This window comes from Agelaius phoeniceus, chromosome 2 (genome assembly GCF_051311805.1).
Source record: "Agelaius phoeniceus isolate bAgePho1 chromosome 2, bAgePho1.hap1, whole genome shotgun sequence".
Lineage (NCBI taxonomy): Eukaryota > Metazoa > Chordata > Aves > Passeriformes > Icteridae > Agelaius > Agelaius phoeniceus.
Genome location: NC_135266.1, coordinates 71055532 through 71077065, shown reverse-complemented (window position 1 = coordinate 71077065; position 21534 = coordinate 71055532). Strand labels below are relative to the sequence as shown.

At 46.0% G+C, this 21534-nt stretch overlaps 1 protein-coding gene across 1 annotated transcript; it reads left to right on the top strand.

Annotated features, from left to right (window-relative positions):
• The first annotated feature begins 3150 nt into the window (after positions 1–3150).
• Positions 3151–4753, top strand: RASL11A (RAS like family 11 member A). The gene is made up of 4 exons (XM_054654908.2): positions 3151–3336; positions 3424–3480; positions 3560–3639; positions 3838–4753. Exons 1-4 carry the CDS (start codon positions 3216–3218, stop codon positions 4288–4290), a joined length of 711 nt encoding a protein of 236 aa, XP_054510883.2. The 5' UTR covers positions 3151–3215; the 3' UTR covers positions 4291–4753.
• Positions 4754–21534: the final 16781 nt, after the last annotated feature.

Here is a 21534-nt window from a genome sequence, read left to right as displayed (position 1 = left end):
CCCCTTAGCAGGCTGCTCCGTGACAGTAGAGCTGTGCACCATATGCACTTGGCTTTTATGGTCAAGGGGCTTTTCTTGGAGCAGCAAGATTTGTGTGCTTTATCAAGTTCTTTAGCTTGTCAGTTTCCACAGCCATTTAAAAGTGGTATTTGCCCTACAAGATAAGCATCATTTTCCACTAGGCTTTGTAGGAATTAAGTGGGAGGCTATTGGATACAGACTGGTGATGGCATTTTAAATTTGCTTCTCATGCATGCATGTCTAGGCTATTTTGGTTCTATGTTCGGTTAGTACTCACTTGTCAAAATCACGGCGGATTAGCTGTAGCAGCATGATGAAATTATTAACATCATAAGTGGGGCACAGTTCTAAACTTTTTGAACTTACTTTAAACAAATTGGAATACTAAGACTGGGCAGCATTACAGTGGTCTTGTTTAAGAACTGTGCTCCCAGAGACACTGCATTGCAACACTATTCAATTCATTTAGAAAAAGTGTTTTTAAGGTCACTATGCCAATGGTAGTTGGTTGTAAATGCATATTTGGAAGCCCTCTGGGCTGGGAAGTGAGGCTGGGAAGGTTTTCTTGGTCAGGATTCCCAGAAATGACTGAAAATGAATCTGGGTTTGTACAGGAAGAAAATAACCTTTTTTGTTTGTTTGTTTTTAATGTTTGGAAAGAGGACAAATAAACGAAGGTGTAGCCTGTTTGTTGCACTTAGTGAAGTGGGGGTTTTCCACACTCATCTGAAGTTTCACAGCCCAGACACTTAACAGATCTCAGTACCTGATCTCAGCTGCTGAAGTTTGCTTCCTGTGTGTTTGGCTGCCCTGTTTTTGCACAATCCTGACGAAAGAGGGAGATCTGTGAATTGGGAAAAGCTGAAGAACTGCCTGTAGAGACATCTCCAGTCCTGAGCTGAAACAGGAAGCATGTTCCTTACAGGGTTTGGAGTCACCAATTTTGACTTGCTCTGGAAGGGTTTTACACACTAAACCCATGAGCTGTAACCAGTTCTCTGCAGTCCTGTTCTGAGGCTCCTTTACAGCCACAAACCTTTACCCCTGGCAAAATCTCCTGTTATCTCCGAGAGAAGCGGCAAGGAAACTGCCTTCTGAGCTGTCAGCTTCATCTTTTTTAGCCTATTGGCAACAGCAGGATTTGAGGTTTCCTGAGCACTGTGTAGGCAGTATCAGGCAGGGAGGGTCAGTGAAAAGGCAGGACTGGGAAGTGGGAGGAGGAGCCGTACAGAGGCTGCATGGGGTAGGAACATTGCTCCCACCAGCAGCACCCATACAGCTTAGGAACTCAGAAAAATAATAAAAAAAGAAGCTCCAGATGTTCTCAGGATGTTCTCCATGCCACCATCACAGGAACAAGCCACCTACTCTCCCCCCAAAAGTACTGCTGTTGAGTGTTGCCAGGGGGATGTGTCAGGCAGCAGTATGGCATACCTGGCACTGTAGGGAAAGGGGATCGTGATGGGCCATAGGGATAGTGGGATTGGCCATCTACAGAGGAGGTTAAAAAAGTACAGCCTGGCACTTCCAAGTCGGGCCTGCAGATCAGAGAAAGGCCCCTTGGAATAGCCTGGAGCCTCACACATGCCAGGGGTGCTTAGTCTGCAGCATGGGGACAGCTAATCTGGGCCCCAAATGCTTCAATTTACTGAGCTGCTCCTGTTGTACCTGGGTAGGTGTTGATAGAGACACAGTCCATCACACCCTGCACATTAATTCCTTCACAGGGTGTCCTGCCTGGGCTTGGGCAACATTATCTCTGTGCTTGACCACCCCCACTTTCTCTTTGGGGGTGCTCCCAGCAGCAGGCAAGGCAGCTCGAGTTGTACAGGAGAAAGAGGCAGCTCCTTCAAGGTTTGAGGACAGTTGTTCAATGCTGCTTTCACAGCTCAGCACCTGGGAATCTTCTGCTTGGAACGGACTTGTTTCAGTAGCATTCTTTCAGGGGCACACTGAATGTACTCTGATAGCTCTTTTGTAAAGAAGTGTATAAAAATAGCTGCTGCTGGCTCTGTGAGTGAGGCCAAAGACAAGCGATGCCCCGACACTAGGGGGAGGTGACCATAGCGGGAACCTCTGGAAACCAAAAGCTTTTAGTGATACAAGAGAAGTCTTCTTTCCCAAAAGAAAAGATCTTGCTGGCCTGAATGGGAGTAAAGTAGAAACTTCAGGGGCAATAGTTTTTGGAAGTGAAAAGAAACCCATAAGGGTTCTTGGGCACTAAAGTAGCACAAATAATCAACAGTGCTTCTTCCACTATGCTTTTCTGCAGGTACTACTTTAACTGATGTAATTAGGATTGTCTTAACTCAGCTGCCTGTGTGTGAACATCCAGGGTCTGTTGGGCTGTCCAAGCCATCTGCAGCTCTCACGGGACTCCATCCCTCTGTGCCATGAGATCAGTCCATTTGAGTACCATCCACTGTCCTTTTCCATGTTGTATCCTGCTGGCATGTGCTATCTCCCTGATAAAAATGAAAGCAGCCTCTGAATGGATTATTTATTTTTTAAGTACTCACACAGTTGCAGGGCAGCACAGAGCAGAAGCAGGAGCCAGGGCAATGGTTTGTGGAGACTGAAACATCTGCACAGCTGCTTGCAGGTCTGAGGCTGTCCTTAAATAGGACTGGCCTGATTGGGAGTACCATTCTTCTCCAAAACTTTTCTACTTCAAAAGCCCAAAGGGCCCAATCAAGACCACTTAGGTTTCAGGGCTGGCTGTTGTTTGATCCACAAGCTGAGTTTTCAACATTGGCTGTAGAAGGATATGTTCGGGTATAGAAACAAAATAGTATGAGGTAAAATAATCATTTCCTTTCTTTCAAGACTGGAGTCCCTCACTGCTGAGAGGGTGGTGCATTTGCCTGTCTTCCTCGGGCGGGGGGGATGCCCGGCAGGATGCTCGCCCCTGCCGTGGGACGCAGGTTGCACAGCCTGCCGAGGCTGTCCGCCAGACCCCTGGGCTGTGCCTGCCCGGACCACTCCGCGCCCTGGCAGTGGGGAGGGTGGGAGAAAGAGGGAGAGGTAGGAGCCGGGTGGGTAAATCGAGCGGAGAGGGCGGTACGGCGGGGGGCGGTGCAGCGGCAGCGGGGCGGCCCCAGGGCGGAGCCGCCGCCGGGGCCTTTAAAATCCGCTCGGCTCCACCGAACCGAGCGGAGCCGTGCGAGCCCTCCGGCCGCCGAGCCGCCTGTCCCATGCGCCTGCCGAGCATGTCCCAGCCCTTCCTGCTGGCGCCCATCGCCGAGTGCCCTCCGGGGCCGCCTGGCGCCCAGGTCCGCCTGGCCGTGCTGGGTGCCCGCGGCGTCGGCAAGAGCGGTGAGTGCGGGGATGCCCGTCCTCTTCCCCTGCCCGTCCTCTTCCCCCGTCCGTCCGTCCCATCTAACGCGGCGCTCTGTGTTTCAGCCATGATCGTGCGGTTCCTGACCAAGCGCTTCATCGGCGACTACGAGCCCAACACAGGTGAGGCGGGCGGGGCGCGGCGGGGCCGGGCGCGGCGGGGCCCCGCATCCGTCCGGGCTCACGGCTCTCTGCTCCACAGGCAACCTCTACTCCCGGCTCGTACATCTGGACGGGGACCACGTTGCCGTGCAGATCCAAGACACGCCGGGATGCATTCAGGTACGGAGATGTTTTGGATCAATCGGTTCTCCTCTGCTACCCAAAGGCTCAGCTTTTGAGCCCAAATTTCCTGCATGCCGAGACTTGATCACCTGAGACAGAGCTCAGGCTTCCCTTTGGACCCGTTTGATGGTGCTGTGCTTGGTCTTCATACTCTCATGACCCAATGCCGAATCTGTGCTCTCTGTTGTACTGCAGGTGCAGGAGGACTGTGTGCAGGTGCTGGACTCCCTGTCCCGGTGTGTGAAGTGGGCAGAGGGCTTCCTGCTGGTCTACTCCATCACAGACTACAGCAGCTACCAGTCTGTCCAGCCTCTCTACCAGCACATTCGCAAGGTGCACCCCGATGCCAGGACTCCCATCATTATTGTGGGGAACAAAGCAGACCTCCTCCACGCCAGGCAAGTACAGGCAAAGGAGGGACTACAGCTGGCAGATGAACTGGGCAGCCTGTTCTTGGAAATCTCCACCAGTGAGGACTCCCAAGGTGTCTGTGATGTCTTCCAGTACCTTTGCAAGGAGGTCAGCAAGCTACAGCATGCCAGCAGCACGGACAGGAGGCGGTCATCCATCATCCCTCGGCCCAAATCTCCCAACATGCAAGATCTAAAGAGACGTTTCAAACAGGCTTTATCTTCCAAAGTCAAGTAAACCTCCCATTGACATCCTCTGGGACTCAATAGAATTTATTTTTGTAAACTAGTTAATAAAAATCTTTATTTTTGTACTAATGCCAGCAGTGTAGAAGTAAGTATGTTAAATCTTGCAATATCCTTGCTGTTCTCTCATTTGACTGCTTGGGTTATTTCTAAAGGAAAAAAAAAAAGGAAAAAAAAGCTGCACAGCAACTAAATAAAGGTAGTTGGAAAGGGGACTTTTGCCAGGAGGCTTTGATTCCATTTCTTTTTTGGGGGGACTTGGATTTTCTGTATTTAGCTATTCATATGATTTTCTCTGGAGGCTTCAATTTCCTGTTTGTAAAATGGGAGTGTTAATGATGTAAATCATTACCCGCCTTTATACAATGCTTGGAAAGCCCTTGGTGGAAAACTTTGTAGGAGATAAAAGAAAGATCCCTTCATTAAACATGAAAGTACAAAAGTGTCTGTAAGAATTCTGGTTATAACAGAACTGTTTTCTCCCTCAAAGCTGCTGTTTTGCTTGCACCTGTAATAGCCTGAATGCTGATAGGCTGTTAGGAATGAGCTCAAATTTCTCATGCACCTTAGAGATCTGTTCTACAGAATTAAAAATTTGAGCCCCAAGCATTTAACAGGAGGGTTGAGTTTCTCCTACAGATTGCTGTGGAACAAAGTGCTGAGCAATCCACAGCAGAGGAGTGTGTGGGTTGGCTGTTGCTTTCTCTGGAGATGTATGATAGGAAGGACTGATGCGTAGGCCTTTTTCCTTGGATAGAAAATAGCTACATCTAAAAGGAATCACACCTTTATCTTCCCTGGAGTAATTTTGTAGCTATTGGAAACAGGTCAGGCTTTACTCTTACTTCACATAAACTCTAAACCATACTAGAATGGGTTTTATTAACTATTTGCTGGATGTCTGAGCATGGAATGTAGGTTTTGCCTTTTCAGTATGCTTCTGAATTATGTATGTGAGCAATAAAACTACTCCATGCTGAGTAGAAAGTGTGGAAGTAGATTAATCTGTACAGGGGAAACTCGCTGTCCTTACTCAAGTGCAAGTCCAGTAAGGTTTATTTTATAAAATAAAATAGGTAAGTCAAAAGACCACTTCCTTCTTTCCTTGTGTTAGGAAAGGCAGGTAGGTGCTGTGCCTTGCACTTAGTGGGCAGTCCCTGTTGTTTCTGATCCCTGGGCCTTGAAGCTTCCTGGGCCACCTTCACTCTTTATTTGCATCTGAGTCTTCCTGATGGTGTTAATTGAGGGAAGGGGGACTGAGCATGTTCAAGATGATGCTCTGTGCAGAGGCACCAGAGGGTCTGGGCAGGGGCGTGCGGTGCCAGCAGCACTGTTCCCCACCCAGGGCTATGTGCACCTCTTCAGCCCAGGCATGTCACCTGTATGTCTCCTCCCTGGAGGCCCTGTGCTGCCCAGCCAAAGGGCACAGGAGAGCTGATTCCCAGAACTGCAGGGACAGACTGAAACTGGGACTGCAAGCTGGGGCCAAAACTCTTGGAGCTAATTCATGTCAAAAGCACAGTGACAGCCTGGACAAACCAAATACTGCTTAAACATGTTAATACAATACTTAACACATGTTAAATATTTCTTCACTGTGGGAGTTGCTCTGCCAGGCCCAGGATTCTGGGCTTGAGGAGAGCAGGATGATGGGGTTGGTGAGAATGATCATGTCCCTGGCAGACTTGAACTCACCACATGGACCATGTGTCCATGGGGAAATTTGAAGAGGAATTGAAAAGTCACAAGTGGGACATTTGTGGAACATGTCACCATCTTGAAACCAGGATAACAAATTGTTTCCAAGAGAAAATACCACTCTGGTAGAGTTTCAGTTGTTTTTTTTAACCTGCAGCTTTTGGAAATTATTTCCTACTCATGTATCCAGTACAGAGTTTCACCAAGCAAGTTGCTAAAGATGTATACACATGGTACAAAATATGCTAAAGGGTCAGGTAATGTGATTGGACAAGTCTGCATCTTACCATAGTCTTCAATGGCCAGGTGAAAAATCACACTGGGCACTGACTTAGGTGCCTCCCACTGCCCCTGGCAAAGCAGGAGCTTGGGTCCTCACTCAGGTACAGGAATTTGTGTGAGAACCAGTGGGCACTCAAGGGTAGGGATGGGCAGGAGCAGGATGATAAATTTTCCTCATCTCTCTCTCATGGGAAAAAGCTAGAGGTGGCTCTTGCTACATAGGCACCCATACTCAGGTCAAAGGTGCAAAATCTCCTGTCTCCATCCCATGATTCTCATGCTGCTGGGCTGCTTCAGCCACATGTGTGGAGTAGGATGATCCCCTCCTCAGGGATATATGGGGAATCTGGATGATTAGGGTGTGTCTGTGGCAGGAAGGGATGGCTGCTCTGATATGCCTCCAACTTAAGGCAGCAGCTGCTTTGGCCCACGCTGGGTAACACTTTTGGGTAGAGGTACATAAATTAGGCATTTATGCTGTTTGTCTGAACTTCCCCTGGCTGGCACAGATCTACTCTAACCCAGAAGTTTTCAAGCCTGAGCTGGCAAGTAAAGCACAGGAAGAACCTGCTGGCTCCCAGCACATTTTAGCCCAGCATTTTCTTCAGTCCTGTAAAGCTGGAGCAAAGTCCTGAGCAAAGAGGGCCCACCAGGGCAGGGAGGGCAAAGCATCTCACAAGTACTAGCAGAGCAGCTCCAAAGCCTTCTTTCTCTGGGGCCATGTCCACTTATGCCTTTCCTACTGAATACTTGCCATCCCCAGTTTTTAAGCCCTTCACAGAGGGGGCAGGGTGGCTTCAGGAGGGTAAGTGGTGTATAGCCTGGCCTTTTCTCCTTGATCAGAGGAAAATATGCATCTGTCTCTTTCCTCCCACCACCTCCGCTATGAAACAGAATCACAGCAATTTTCCCTGACAAGATGGATGAGTGGGTTTTCAGAAGCAGGGATGTGTGCAGCATCACACACTATTATGGCTGCTACTACATCAGCATCTCCCCCCTGTTGGACTATTTTGTCTACTTATCTCCAAGCTCTGAAATCATCCAGTAATGCTTTAAGGCTTCATGAATTTTAAAATAGCAGCTGCCATCAACCTGTTCTGTGCACTTCAACTCAGCAGCTGCACATCCCTAGACAGAGATAGGGGTGTTTTCTTCAAAAAGCTTTATGGATGTCCCCTTTATTTTCTGCCCCACTCGAGCACCTCGACCCAGGATGCTTCCTCACTGTCTCTTGATGGGGGCTTGCCTCTCAGCACTTGAAATGGTCAATGCTGCAGGTTCATGCTGTTTTCTGTGGTTTGTTTGTAGGAAGGATTGTGAACAAGGCAGACTGTGAACAAGGACTGTGTTCACACCGTGGGCAAGAGTTGGGTTCAAGCTTCAGTCAGGGAGCAAAAGTGAAAAAGTGATAGAGATATGGATGGATGGATGGATGGATGGATGGATGGATGACTGGAAACAAATCTGCATGCCACGCATGGATCTCCTGTAAAATGATTTTATTCCTGTGGGACTTCATTAGCTTTTGCTGAATGGAAGGTCTGAATAGATTCTGAATGAAGTCCTTTAGGCAGAGGTGACCTTTTATGGCAGTTGCACTTGGCACATGAGCACTGGTGATTCACATCAGGAGGGCAGCAGGATCTCTTCAGTTTCTCCTGAAGTGAGGATCTGAAGTCTGTTGTCTTTCTAGGAGTAATATCTTTGAGGATGATGCCGTTGTTGGGTCACTGCACTAAACTGTAGGCAACACTCCAAAAAGTTGTGTCCCTGAGGTACCTTCAGTGACATCCCTGAAAACCTTGTTATGAGTAGAACTCACAAAACAGCAGGTCAGATTGCATCTGGGGTAATTAATGACAATTCAGATTTCCCTATTGATTCTCAGGCTTGCTCTTCCACCACTCCTCATTTTGCCTATCTAAGAAGAGGGAGAAAGCAAAGACTTTTTATTGAAAATGGTTTTGAGGGAATTGGTTCATGAAATTTTCTTACTACATTCAATGCTTGATGCTTTTGACTGAAAGAATAATAAATGTATATTGTGACTTGTTATGCCAGTGTATACTGTGGAGCATAATCAGCTATATACTATCTTCCCACACTACCAAAAGAAAAATTGAGATATAGAGATTGAGCTTTCATTTCAATGCCCTGTGATACTTGATTTACAACTGAAAAGCTACATAGTGAATTTTGCATAATGATTACAGAGCTTCATAGATATCATAGCTGCTATTTTGAAAAATGTGCTTGGTTGTTTGTTAATCATGTTTTTCCTTTGTGACAGAAAACAACAAGCCCTTGGAGCAATCCTCATGAGGGACCCTCATGGTGTGAGCTGCTGTGTAGAGGTGGCTTCAGCCCCATGCTCTGCCCTTTGGGCTTTGCTGGGCAAGTGTTTGGGCAGAGGCACCCATGTACCCAAGCTTGTGGGGTCATGGTTCAGCAACTCTATTTTGCTCTTGACCTGTGCACAATATTTCCATTAAAATGTGTCTGTCCGGGAAATTGCGCAAGCTTATTTGTCAGCCTGCCTTACTGGGAAGCAGTAATTAATTCTTAAAGCTGGAATATTTCTCTTCTAAGGTATTTGGCTCTTTCTGCATTACTAAAAACATCCTCTTCTCAGGTTTCAAATGGCCCTTGTAAACATTTCCTAGTAATTTTATCCCTTGGGGTGGTTAAGCCAATATCAACAAATGTTGTTTCTGGGAGCAGCTCAGAGCAGAGGGGACTACACTCTCCCCTAGCCGAGGCAGTGAGGTGAATTACAGACTCCTGTCCTGCAGCTGGTACTTCCTTCCACTCCTGCAAACAAATCCCCAAGCCAGAAAAGTAATGTGCCTGTGGTTTGGGGCTCAGAGCCTGAACCTTTCCACAAGCCTTTAAGAGCTTGATGATTTGATCTGAAGCACGCTCAGCAAGCAGACCTCCCAATGCCACCATTTCTTTCTGGTATTAAAAGTCCAAACGTCTCTTTTAACCCTGGGAGACAGATCTGGCAGAAACCTGAGGAGTGCAGAGAACATGAAGAAACCATAGCGACAGCAGCGTGGTATTGGCAGCCCCTCAGGATCTGAAGCAGATAAGGAGGTGTTGCCTTCCTGTAAGAAAACAGCAGGCAATAAATATGGATGCAATTAGTCTGATTTGGTTGAAAATTCATTGGTTGCACTCAGATGCTGAGAAAGAAAAGGGCTGGCTGTCACCCCAGCGTGCCCAGGGCCAGCAAGGAGGGCAGCTGCCCCCAGCCCCCAAGAAGTTCATGCCCATGGCTGGGGAGACTGCCCTCAGCTCAACTGAGACTCCTCAGCAGCTTCTGAGTAAAGCATGCACCACAGCCCACAGAAAGGGGATATGCCTGAGATGGATCATTTTGCTCCTCCACGGGGAGAAACCACCCTGCGTCGTGGGGGCACCTTGGTCTGTGCTCCCCAGCAATGAGGAGATAAGTCCACAGTCCAGACTTTTCACTCTTCACCATCTCTGAGCCTCTGGACTGAGCTGGGAAAGATCTGGCCTGGGCTTTAGACATAAGTAGACACTCCATCAGTACAGACGGGAGGAGCATTTGAGAATTTGTATCAAAATTATGATGTTTTTTACCCTTTCTCTTATGCCTTGTGTCTCAGACAGCATGTAGAGGCTAAACCAGAGAGCTCTGCTTGGGTTTATTGCATTCAAGGTGCCCAGTATCCCACTCAAGAGGCAATGTCCCTGCAGATTAAAGATACTTAAACACAGCATTAGTTAGGAGGGAATTTTTACATCTGCCCAAGTGCTGCTCACATATGGCCAATTAAAAAGCCTCCTAATGGGCAGGTTTGTGGCTGTTGCACAACAAGGCTTTGGCTGTTAGTACAATGTGCAGATGAGCTACAGCACCTGCTCTGTGCTGGGGGCTCCCCATCCCTCAGCCACTCAGGAGGGGGAAAGATGCTGTATTATTTTAAGGAAGGCTTTGGGAAAGCACTGATGCTTCTGGAGTGAGCTCAGTCAGGTGCAGGTGGCCTCCATTTCCTTCAAACAGGTACCACTAAGTGATTTGCTATTAAAAAATGTTCATAAAATGTCATATCTGGATGCTCATGTTTTTTCAGCACATAGCAAATGAATGCAGATGGAGTGTGACTTCTGGTAACCCTTCAGTATTTAAACAGGAAGATGCAAACATAAGTGTTAGCCTGAGTCTCATGTGCCTCTCTCATGCCAATGATCCTGCTGTAGAAGAGCCTGTCTAGAATTAGGGTTTATAGGCAGGAGGCAGAGGTCTGTGCTAATTCAAGCTCTTACCTTGAAGATAAAATATGCATCTGGTTGTTGAGGTGACTCCTAATTTTAGCTCTGGTGTTGAATAATGGAATAGCATTAATAGCCTGATGTAAATCTGTCCATATTCCTTATGCAAAATTACCATCTCGCTAGTGAAACAGGCTTCTTTGATTTTGCCTGGATGATGAAGAACAGTGCACAATAAATATGCATTCAATTAGCTTAATGTGAGTGAGCAAAGATGTATTCCCTAATATAGCTGCAGTTCCAAGAACTGATACATCAAATGCAATGAATTGTTTTCCTGGGCTTTTGATTGTTTCAGGGATTTCTGATCAAGCTTGCTTAGAAGGCATTATAATCTGTTTGTCTGTCTTAATGAGACCTTCAAATATGAAGCTGGTGAAATAAAAGAAAGACATTAAGCAGAACTGAGTTATTTTAACCAAGGCAGTGAGCTGTCTTGCTGGCTGCATTGTCCTCTTGCATAGTGAAGGAAAAACACAGGAGGAAGCTGGGAATTTCAGGGGTCCACCCTCATGTGGACAGAGCAGAAGAGAGGTAAGGAGATGTCAGTTCTGCTTCCAGACACACCACCCAGGCACGTGCCTGTGTGTTGTATGATGGGAAATCTGGTAATTATAAAAGCTTCTTGCTTACCTGGAGGCAACACAATGGGCTCCTCCCACTGCTTGTGCCCTTCCTGATCTTCAGCACCCTCCCAGCAGGGAGCTGAGCTGGCAAACATGACTTACACACTGGGGAAGTTCCTCCTGGCAACTGCCTGAAAGTCTCCACGGTTGTGCCTATGCTTCCATATCAAAGAGAGCTGGAGACTGAATCCCAGTCCTGACATCCAGTGGAATTGGTCCATACCCACTCTGTTAAAGCTGATTGCCCCTAGATTAGGAAGGTCTACATGGAATAATATTCAGTCTTGGGACTCTTCTGGGCCCTCTGGGATACTCAAGTAATATTAAAAAATGATAAAAATATTTTTTAAATTATGGTTTTTTCCTTTTTTTTCTTTCCCCCTGCAGCTCAAAATTCCCCCAAATTATTTGAGAGCTGTGTTTGAGCCCATAAGAGTGGTACTTTAAGCATGCAAAACAGGCTTTGTGTTTTCTTGCATGAGGCTCACAGAGGCATTTTAGAGTGCAATGCCCAAGAGGGTTCTGTTAAAGGCTGTGTGGCAGGACCTAACACCACCCCATCCATGCAGTCTTTTGGGAGACAACCTGTGGGAATGAGCTGTTCCAAGGGCTGTGCTTGGAGGGAGCTGGCTGGGACCACCCACAGAAGAGATAGGCTGGAGTAGGTGGGCAGAATTCCACCACAGGGGTCCACTCAGTGACCCTCCTTCAGGCCCCTGAAGAGACAAACCTGTTCACCTCGGTGAAGATCAGGATTTTTTTCTATAGCTTGCCACTAATGTAGAGAATTTGCTCCCATTATCTTTGTCATTTCCCTTCATGCAGATTCTGACTGATTTTAGACCTCTCCTAAGCCACCTCTTTGCCAGACTACCCAAATTCATGTCCCTCAGCATCTCTTTGTGGCTGATGTGCTCTAGGCCACTGACCATCCTATGGAATTTCTCCAGTTCCTTAATGAACTACTGAACTGTTGTCCCCGAATGGGACAACACTTCTGGGGCAGATTTACTAGCAGTGAGTAAAAAGGGAGCAATACCTACCCTTCAATTGTGCTGAAGCCTTACAGCAAAGCCCAGGTCCTTTCCTGCATGGCTGTTGTGTAGGATGCTGTCCTACACCAAAGCAAAGGGTTTGCACTGCTCTGGTTAAACTCCATGGGATTTCTATTGTCACACATCCCAAGTTTCTCAAGGTCCCTCTGGACTGCCTCTGCCAGCTCTACCAAATGGAGATGGCTGTCATTACTTCTAATCTATTACCATCTGTATATGTGCTGAAAGTGCCCTCTGTGTCATCAGCCTGGTGACTGATGAAAATATTGAACAATATCAACTCCTGTGTCATTCCCTGGGGTCCTCTGTTCATTACTGGCTGCCAGATGGCCCATCACAACATTGATTATTATTCTTTGACCTAATGGTCCAGCTAATTTTTGGTCCAGCTAATTTTCAATCCATCAAACAATTTGTTCATCCAATTCATGTTTGCTCAGATTTTGCATGAAAATGCTGCAGGAGGATTTCCAGCTGTCAGAGCTGTTTCTGACCACTGGGAGTTTCTGATGATGGACAGCAGCCATGAGGTCACATCAGCACCCTCAGGTGAATCCCACCTGCTCACCTGAATCCCAAAACTTACAGCTTCTCAAGGCAGACCTTCATCTCTTCCCCTTCTTGTCAAATCATGCTGGATATGTAAGGTGTGGGAGTAAGCCTTGCCAATGAAATGTATGCAAAAAAAAAGTGTTAAATGCTTTAGTCTTTTTGCTTATCATCTTGTCAGTGGCTTGGCTCACACGTTTGTTGATGGACTCACAATTTCTCCACATTTGCTTTTGCTGCTAAGACACGTGTAGCATCCATCCTTCACATTTCTTCTTGTGCCAGGCAGTCTAAGATCCAGCCAAGCTTTGTCCTTTCTGGTTTCATCCCAGAGTGAATGATCAGTGCTTACTGGCTCCTTTCAGTTGCCTGCCCATGCTTCCAGTTGTTGTTATCTTTTATTTTAGCACACTGGCTCTGTGACCCCTGGAGCAATGGTGGGCTTGCACCTTATGTAGATGCTTTATCTTGTAGTGTTTCTGCTCTTTTTTTAAAGTGGTTCTCAAAATGGCAGTTGCTCCCCAGTATATCCCGATGGAAAACAAATTAGATAATGTTTTTTCTAAAGAAGTTAAACAAATATATTTAACATGTCAGTTAGTTGAGAAGACACTTGTTCAGACAAAATGCTGCACAAGGGGATAGTTTGCTCCTAAGCTGTCATTTTCGTACTCCCTGGGCCACTGTTACTCTTCTCTGATCTCCCAGGCTTTCAGCTGGATTTAGGGTGTCAGGTCACAAGCATTCCCCCTTGGCATCCCACATCCAGACCGTAATCCCCCACTTGTTTGCACTTTGGGTCCATGGCACCAGCTCAGATCTCACCTAACTTCTGAGAAGCACAGGCTTAGTGCTGAGGAGCCCTCCTGCCCCCAGGCATTTTGACAGTTCAGCTCTGTCTCCATGGGGCTTGTCTTGTCTCCTTCCTGTCAGCTGTAGAGAAGACAGCAAATAATGGATATAAGCTGCTGCACAGGGATTTAGGCCAGAAATTTGAACATAATTTTTAAGAGTCTCGGCAGTTAGGTCTGGAAAATGAGCACATCAATCCCATAAAATCTCACCTTTCAGAATTTTTAAAAAGAAAGAGGAGGGCAGTGGGGTTAGGTACTCCTGCACTGGGTCTGGAAATGCTGGATGAATTCCTAAGCCCTGCTCAGCCCCACTTTTTGGTCACATTTGGCTCTTCAATGTACCATCTTGCTTTGTTCAGCTGTGAGTCTCTGCCCATTTCATTTCCTTTCTCCACATGACCAGGCCCTCAAGGGCTCTCTCTGAGTCTCTCATTTTCTGGTCTAGAAAAATGCATTTCATTCCTTCATTAGTAGGAGCTCCATCTCTCTATGGTTTGGAAGCAGTGGAGCCATGCTAGTGGGTGCTTGTGAGCCCACGAGCTCTTTGGGGAAAGGGGCTGCTCTCCTCCCCTGGAGAACAGGGCTGAGGGCTGCCCACCTTCCTGGAGGACCCAGGGAAATGCAGGGAATGTGTAGGTAGGGCTGCTGGTCTTGAAAGGGAGCTGGAAATGTAAACCAGAACAAGTCTCCTTGCTGCATGGCTCCCTGCCACCAGCACTGGGAATACTTCTGGGTGAGATGGAACTGGAAAGATCCCTTGGTCTGTTGGGGCAGCTCCCATCTAGCAGGGAGCCCATGCTCTCAAGCATGTCCATCAGCAGTGGCTTGAACATTGCCAGGGAGCATTTTAGATTACTTAATTTAGAGAATCACTCATCAAATACTAGCAGAAATCTGCTATAATTGTCATGATTTCCACTCTCAGCAGGAACTCCCTTTTGTCCTCCCCATGTCAGAAAGCAACACAGCTGTGCCCTGTGGCCCTGTGGTCAGGGCACTTTCTCCATCTCCATCTCAGCAGCATGCCATGGAAAGGTTGGACCACTCATCAGTCACTATCTAGTGTGGAATGCACGGCTCTGTGCTCACTGGAGAGGAAAGCCCTGGTGCTCAGGGTGCAGCTTTGCTCCCCAGGCCAGGCTCCAAGGGCTCCCACCCCTGCAAGGGCAGGAGCTGTTCCTGCCTGTGCTGCCCACCCTTGTCTTGACTAAAAACTTCAGTCAAACCTGGGCTGAAGCTCCTCACTTCAGCATGTGCATTTCCAGAAAAAAAACAGTGATATCTAATCACATGCACTCTTCCCCAGCCCTCCTGCAGGTCAGGTTTACCCCACGGGAGCCACAGTTAAGGACATTCACAGACATCCCAAGTCACAAATCTCTCCTCCAGTTAGCTAAAACAAGATGCTACAAAAGCAAAACCACCACCAATCTTCTGCATTACCGAATGAAATCAGCCTATTCCTTGATGCGCCTAGTGCAATGTGCAGTTTGAGAGCTCTCCAAAAGTGGTTTATAAAAATTTTAACCCATGGATGTTCACTGCTCTGTTTTAGTTCCCAGTGAACACTCAGAATTTGCTGCAAAACTGCAAGCAAGGTGGGATGTAGTTCTGGGATGGTGTTTTGCACACTGCAAAAGGTGGGAGTAAGGAAGTTGATGTCTGTTTTGGGGGGCAAGTATTGTACATATAACAGTGTGCATTCAAGCAGCACAGCACAACTGCTGTAATAGTTTATATTATTTGAACAACATTTAAAATGGGGAAGCCTCAGAAAGCCTCTTGAAGATTGTCAACACCAATTTTAGTTCTAAGATGCACTCTGTGGTATCAAAGGCCATAATGAAAGATTTCCCAAAGCAAATGGAAGCTTGGAAGACTTTTATAGCTTATATTTTTTTCTATTTCTTACGTTCCTTTTCTTCTCCTGAAAAACTCTATATAATCTATCCACAAGCAGGTAGTCTGAGAGAAGATTTTATTACTAACAACTACAGACAGCTTCTCCTGTCTGAAAAATAAAGATGGATTCATTCTTTGCTGCTACTCCCAAGAAAATGTCACTTTCCTCACCAGAAAGCAAAGGCAGGCTAGATTTTCTTACCAATTTTTCTAAATTATTTCTAATGTTATAAATTTTTGCTTTTACAGCACAAGTCCTGTGGTTTGACTTTTACTTTAAAACCCTTGTCTCCTGGAGACAAATCTCTCCTGTCATTCAATGCAAATTTCTGACCTTCACACACTAAAAGAAAAGTGATGGGCTATGATCTAATGTGACCCAAAGGTTCAGAAAATTAGAGAACATCCTGAGCTCCAATGCTTATCTTTTAAATTGTATGATTTTTAAATCAATCTACTAATGTGGAGACAGAATTAGGAAAGATAAAGTGTGGTTTGTGGTGATTTTTCTCCCTTCTCCAGCTTTTCTGTACTTTAGGAAAATGGTAATGCAATCCATTGGAGTGAGCTGAGGAAAGTTGTGTCAGCCAAAATCATTGAGTCATGGAAACCTGGGAGCTGCAGCTCTTGAGAGTTCCAGACAGGGGTTGGTGTGCTTTGGGAAAGGAAATGCTGGTTACTGTACGTCATCTGCTTGCTCTGCTGTTGCCCTCTTCCTCCAGGATTGAGGAAATTTGATTGATTTATCCCTTATACTTGTTGGAAATGTTGTTCACTGGGGACTTTGACAACTTTGTTTAATCTCCCTGGGGCTGTGCTTGAAGACTTGAGCAAGTTGCTACTATCAACAGCTCTAATTTGAACCAGGCCCTTGTTACTGTCCATCAGCGTGGGGCAGAGGGTTGTGCTCAGCTGGGAGAGCCAAAGCACACAGCTGAGGGGGGAAGAGTGCAGGAAGCAGAAGCCTCGTGCACAAGCCTTAGCTGGGGGCTGCTGCCTGGGGCAGATCCCACCAAGGAGGAGCTACTGACACAGCTTAGCCCTGACTCAGTGAAATCAGCCTCCAGAGAGGGTGGGATATGGCATTAGTTCTATTTCCTGAAATTAGCTCAACAAGTGCTTATAGGCATCAGTGATATGTGAACAACCATGGGAGGCTCTTACTCCAGGCCTGGTAGCATTCATCTCCAGCAGAAATTTATAATGCTCAGAAAAGTCTTCCTGAGTCTTATTTCCCCCTGTGCACAGGTAAACACTGAGCCCAGGAACCTCAGCGCACCTGAGCAAGAGCTTCTACTATGGCAGGGTGTGGTGGCCCAGTGTGGGGATCTTGCTGTCTATCCCCAACCTCACAGAAACCAGCATGAGGCAGCTCAAGCTGAGCACAAAAGAAAGTTACAGGGTCTTTTGTAAGTACTGTTTTTTCCTGTTTTCCAGCATATAATAAACATATAGTCTCATTTTGTTAGCATGTACTGATTTTGTGTGTACAATGTGGTGTTAAACCTCTGCTGAGTTTTGTATATGTAACATTTTCTGCTGAGCTCCTGATCAAGCAGAGGCACTGGGACAATCCCTGGTCCTCTGTGGTGGGGTGCAGAACCACACAGACTGTACTCCCTGCCCCTCCCTGTCCCCATCCCCAGCCCTGTCCCTGCACCCCTTGCTGGGGTGCTGCCTCTTCTTCCTGCTCTTGTTTTTGCCAAGAGACAGGACATCACCTCTCCAGCCCAGGCAGAGCAGGGTACCCTATCCTCCCAACATTCCCAAATATGAGCTATTGGGGTGGTGGTGGGTTTTGCTGCATAGTTGGTGTGGATGTTTTTTTCCCCTGCAGAAGGAGATGAATGGGGGAGCTGCTGGGTTAGCAACTGGATTTGTCTCTGCTGCAGTGGCATGAATGGGTGATGGATGGTCCAGCCAGGTGGAAAGGAGGTGCTGTCATCCCCTGCTACACAGACCTCTCGTGCTCTTTCAGAGGGAAGGAGTCTCACCAGGGCATCCTACAGGAGCCTTCTGGAAGACAGAAGCATTTTGTATGCATCCACAGGGACATCCTCTACACCTGCCCATCTAGGACACCAAGGCTTGGAAAGGACCAGGTTCACTCAAGCCTTTGTGCTCTTCTCCACACACTTCCCAGTACAGTCTTGAGTGCTGGCCAAGATTTATTTCTTCCTTCAGAAATCTCATTTGTGTTAGACAATCTCAAACACCAAGTTTGAAACTCCTGTGTGCTTGACCTGTTCCTCAGAGCACCTCTGATATGCCTGGGTTTCTGCAGTTTGCTCTCCAGAAATTTCTGCTGGTCAAATGAGGAGAGAATCTCATTTTCTGGTTTAACTTCTCTCAGATTACTCTGAAGACACCAGTCAAGTTGGAGCTGGATTGTGGCTTTTAAGAAAAGTGCCAGATGATTCCTGCAGTGTGGCTGGTGATGCTTGGCTGAGGCAGAGAAGATGGGAGAGAGAATGAGATAAACCAGAACAAAATGTCATGGGCTATTTTGCTTTGTTATAGAGCCAAACACTGAATACCCTCCAGCTTCATTTCCTGGCTTACCTGCTCCCCACAAACGGCCTGCAAGGACATCATGTTTGATGAGTGGCATTACAAGAAGCCTTTTCAGTTCTCAAGCTCCCCTTTTTTGTCCTCTGCTCCCAAGAGTTATGATGATGTGACCACAGATGTAAGCGTACGTCGGTTCCTGGCATTCTCCACCCCGTGTAGTCTGTTCTTACATAAGAATTGGGGAAGATGCTTGACAAAAAAATTTTCAACTTAAAGCAATGAAACAGTCTTGATGACATCAGTTACTGAGCAGCTGCAGATAAAGAGCTTGGGTTTTTCCCCCCCCCAAAATGGAGTTACACATTCTTCCTATCAGACCCAAATAAACTCAACGCCAACACTAACCTCATTACTGGGGGAAATGAGGGTGCTTGGGGCACAGAATCAGCACCAGAATGGCTGTGCCTGGTTCTGCATCCTGCCTGCTTGGCAGTGTCAGCAGTAACCCAGCTGGTGTGCTGATACACCCCCATGCTGCTGGAGGATTTGGCTTCTTTCCTTCCTCAGAAGAAGTGCTAGCAACTGGTTGAGCTTGGCTGTTGAATCTGCTTCTGTTTGCAAAGCAAAACTCTCAAACTTCCACACAACCCATAGGAAGAATACAAATACTAGGAAATATATAAATCAGAGGAATGGGCCAAGAGGTGCCTTGAAAGTGCTTTTCACAACTTTTACCTGTTGAAATCCTGATGCTCCTAAGCAGATGCTTTGACTTTCCAATATCCAGGCAGCTTTGGTATTTGAGCTGCTAAAATCAGAACCAAGAACTTTCTGAAATGGTAATGAATTGCTTTGTTTGCCCTGGATTGCTCAGTGTTCCCACTGCCTTATTGAACAGTCTGCCTGTGAGCTGTGGTGCCAAACCTTTCTGGGTGCCATGCCTTTAGCTCCAAAGACCCCGATACACTTTGCAGAGAGATGCTCTGATGGTGTTGCATCATTCCTGAAAATTGTAGTTTTTTTCTGTAGTAAGAACATAATTATATCTCAGGGTATGAAACTACTGCTTCTAAAGGGGGCTTGAGAGGTAAGGCATTATTTTACTGGTTGTGGTATCTGATTTTCCTAAAGCAGGGAAGTTGTACTGGAAGCAAGAGCCACTGTGAAGGTCTAAGTGCTGAAATGAAAGTTTTATTGCAAATATGTCTTCTGTAAAGATTTATTTTTCTATAAACATAGAAATATTTTAGTTTGTGCTTAGTGTGCTGGCTCATTTTTTTATTATTTTCAGATTATTCCTCCATACAGTTTCATAGCTATGCCTTGTCTTCTTGCAGACATTGGCTAACTGCACCATGAGCATTTCTATTGTGTAGAAGTAAACTGAAAACCAGGGTTTGACACAAGGAAAATGTCAAAGCATGGATACAGAAGTCAATTTCTTTAATTTCTTTTGTTGGGAGTAAAAACTCCCTTTATTTTTCAGGAACAGCAAAGTGGTAGTGTTTCTTTTATGACAGTACTACTAATAAAATTTCACTGATTATGTTTAAGAATGAGATTTGAGGAAAAAACCATTTCAGTAAAAACTTGTTTTTATGCTACTGTTTATTTAACAAAAGCTTGCTGAGTCACATGCTCCAAAGGGTACTTGAGGGGGAGAGGGATTACAAATTCCACACCAAGATGACAGAAAATGCTTTCAATTTTTAGCTTGGGGTTTTTGAGAACAACTAAATCTTCATTGATTTTTCTAGAGTTCAAAGCTGAACGTACGTAACTGGAAAGAACAGCCCCAGGGAGAACAGAAAAAAGAAATTCATGACACTTTGCATTGATTTAGCCATTATGTCCCACTGGAAAAAGGGATATAGCTGGAAGAGCCATTACACATCATTGTCTCCAAAGATGGCCTTGATATTTGCAAGTACTTACACACAATTACAGCTTTAAGTACAGTAACAAGTGGCCGAGCTTTGCCCTTCCCTCTTTATCTTTTAAGTCACAAAATTGCACAGAGTGGTTCTGAGTCATCCGAAGGAGCCTGAAGAGGTAGGCAAAGCATCACTATGTTCTTGTTTGTAGGTACTAAAAGAATGGAGAGGAAAAAAAAACCATAAGCAGCCATGAAGAAGGAGGAGGAAGGCTTTTCCATGCAGAAGAGATGTTCCTCTGGGTCTTACTGCCTTTTGGGAGGTGAACTTTCCAAAATCCTTTAAACTCCCAATTTCTAGGGAACACATGTTGCCTGAACATCAAGGAAGAAGACTTTGAATTAGGCTTTACCATTTCCAGTTTCACATTTTGGGCAGTGAAGCACAACCAAATCAACCAGCTGTTGAATGTCTCTGAAGGAATTGTTATATGACTATATATTAAGATCCAATCAGGGATTTTAGAGAAGTTGCCACCATCAGATTCTCATGTCACTTTTTGTTCTCAATGGAGAAGGAGTGCATTCAAGTTGCCTTTGGCTTGACAAAATCTACTCAGGGGTCAGAGATTGGAAACACTGCACATTTCTCCCCAGAGAGCAATATATTTGCTTTCAGCCGAGAGAACCTGGTTATTCCCAGTTAGGAGTTCCCTGAATCACAGCTTCTCAAACTTTTATGCAGGTAGCCTCACCTCTATTTTTACTTCTTGATTCCTGTATGGGCTTTCAACTCTATTCAATTTCCAGGATCATTAATAACTTCGTTACTTCCTTACTTCTCACTCCCATTTTTGCTGTTGAAGTCTAAGGATATGCTCATGACTTGAGGATAGATCAGCCATCCATACGCTGACCACCCAGATTCTGCACAGCTTTGTCCACACAGCTAAACACAGTGGAGACTGGATGAGTTATTCTGGAGACTAAATACTGCTGGAGACATACCCCAGCCTCCTGCTCTGAGTGTCCACAATGCTCAGGGCCAGTCCTTCTTGTACAAGATTTCTCTTGAAAAGAGATAGCTGAAGACATCCGTATTGGAGTCAGGGCATGAGCTCAGAGTGTGGACAACTGCTTGGGGGATTCAGTACTTGAGCTGTCTCTCTGGGTCTCTTCCACTCAGTAAAGCTGGTACATCATTTAAAGACTGCTTGTTCTTATACCTTTAGTCCACTTAGGTGTTTTTTACATAAACAAGTGTGGCCCCTGGCCAGCAAAGACATCTGTGTCTTAGACAAAGGTAGCAAGTTCTTACTGGACAGCCTGGTAAAGTCAAGTAAGGCTCTCTTGGACTTGAGTAAAAGTACCACTGAGGTTCAACTTCTGCCAAGATAAAAGTTAGAAGACAAGGGAAATCCCAGATTACCACCTGTCCCATCTCCTGACTGACCCAATTCAACCATGCCCTTCTCTGTAGACTGTACCTGAGAAGGAAGGGATGGATGGATAAATGCATGAATGGATGGATAGATAGAGAGACAGAAAACATATTTGCTGTGTTAATTGCCTGAACTTCTA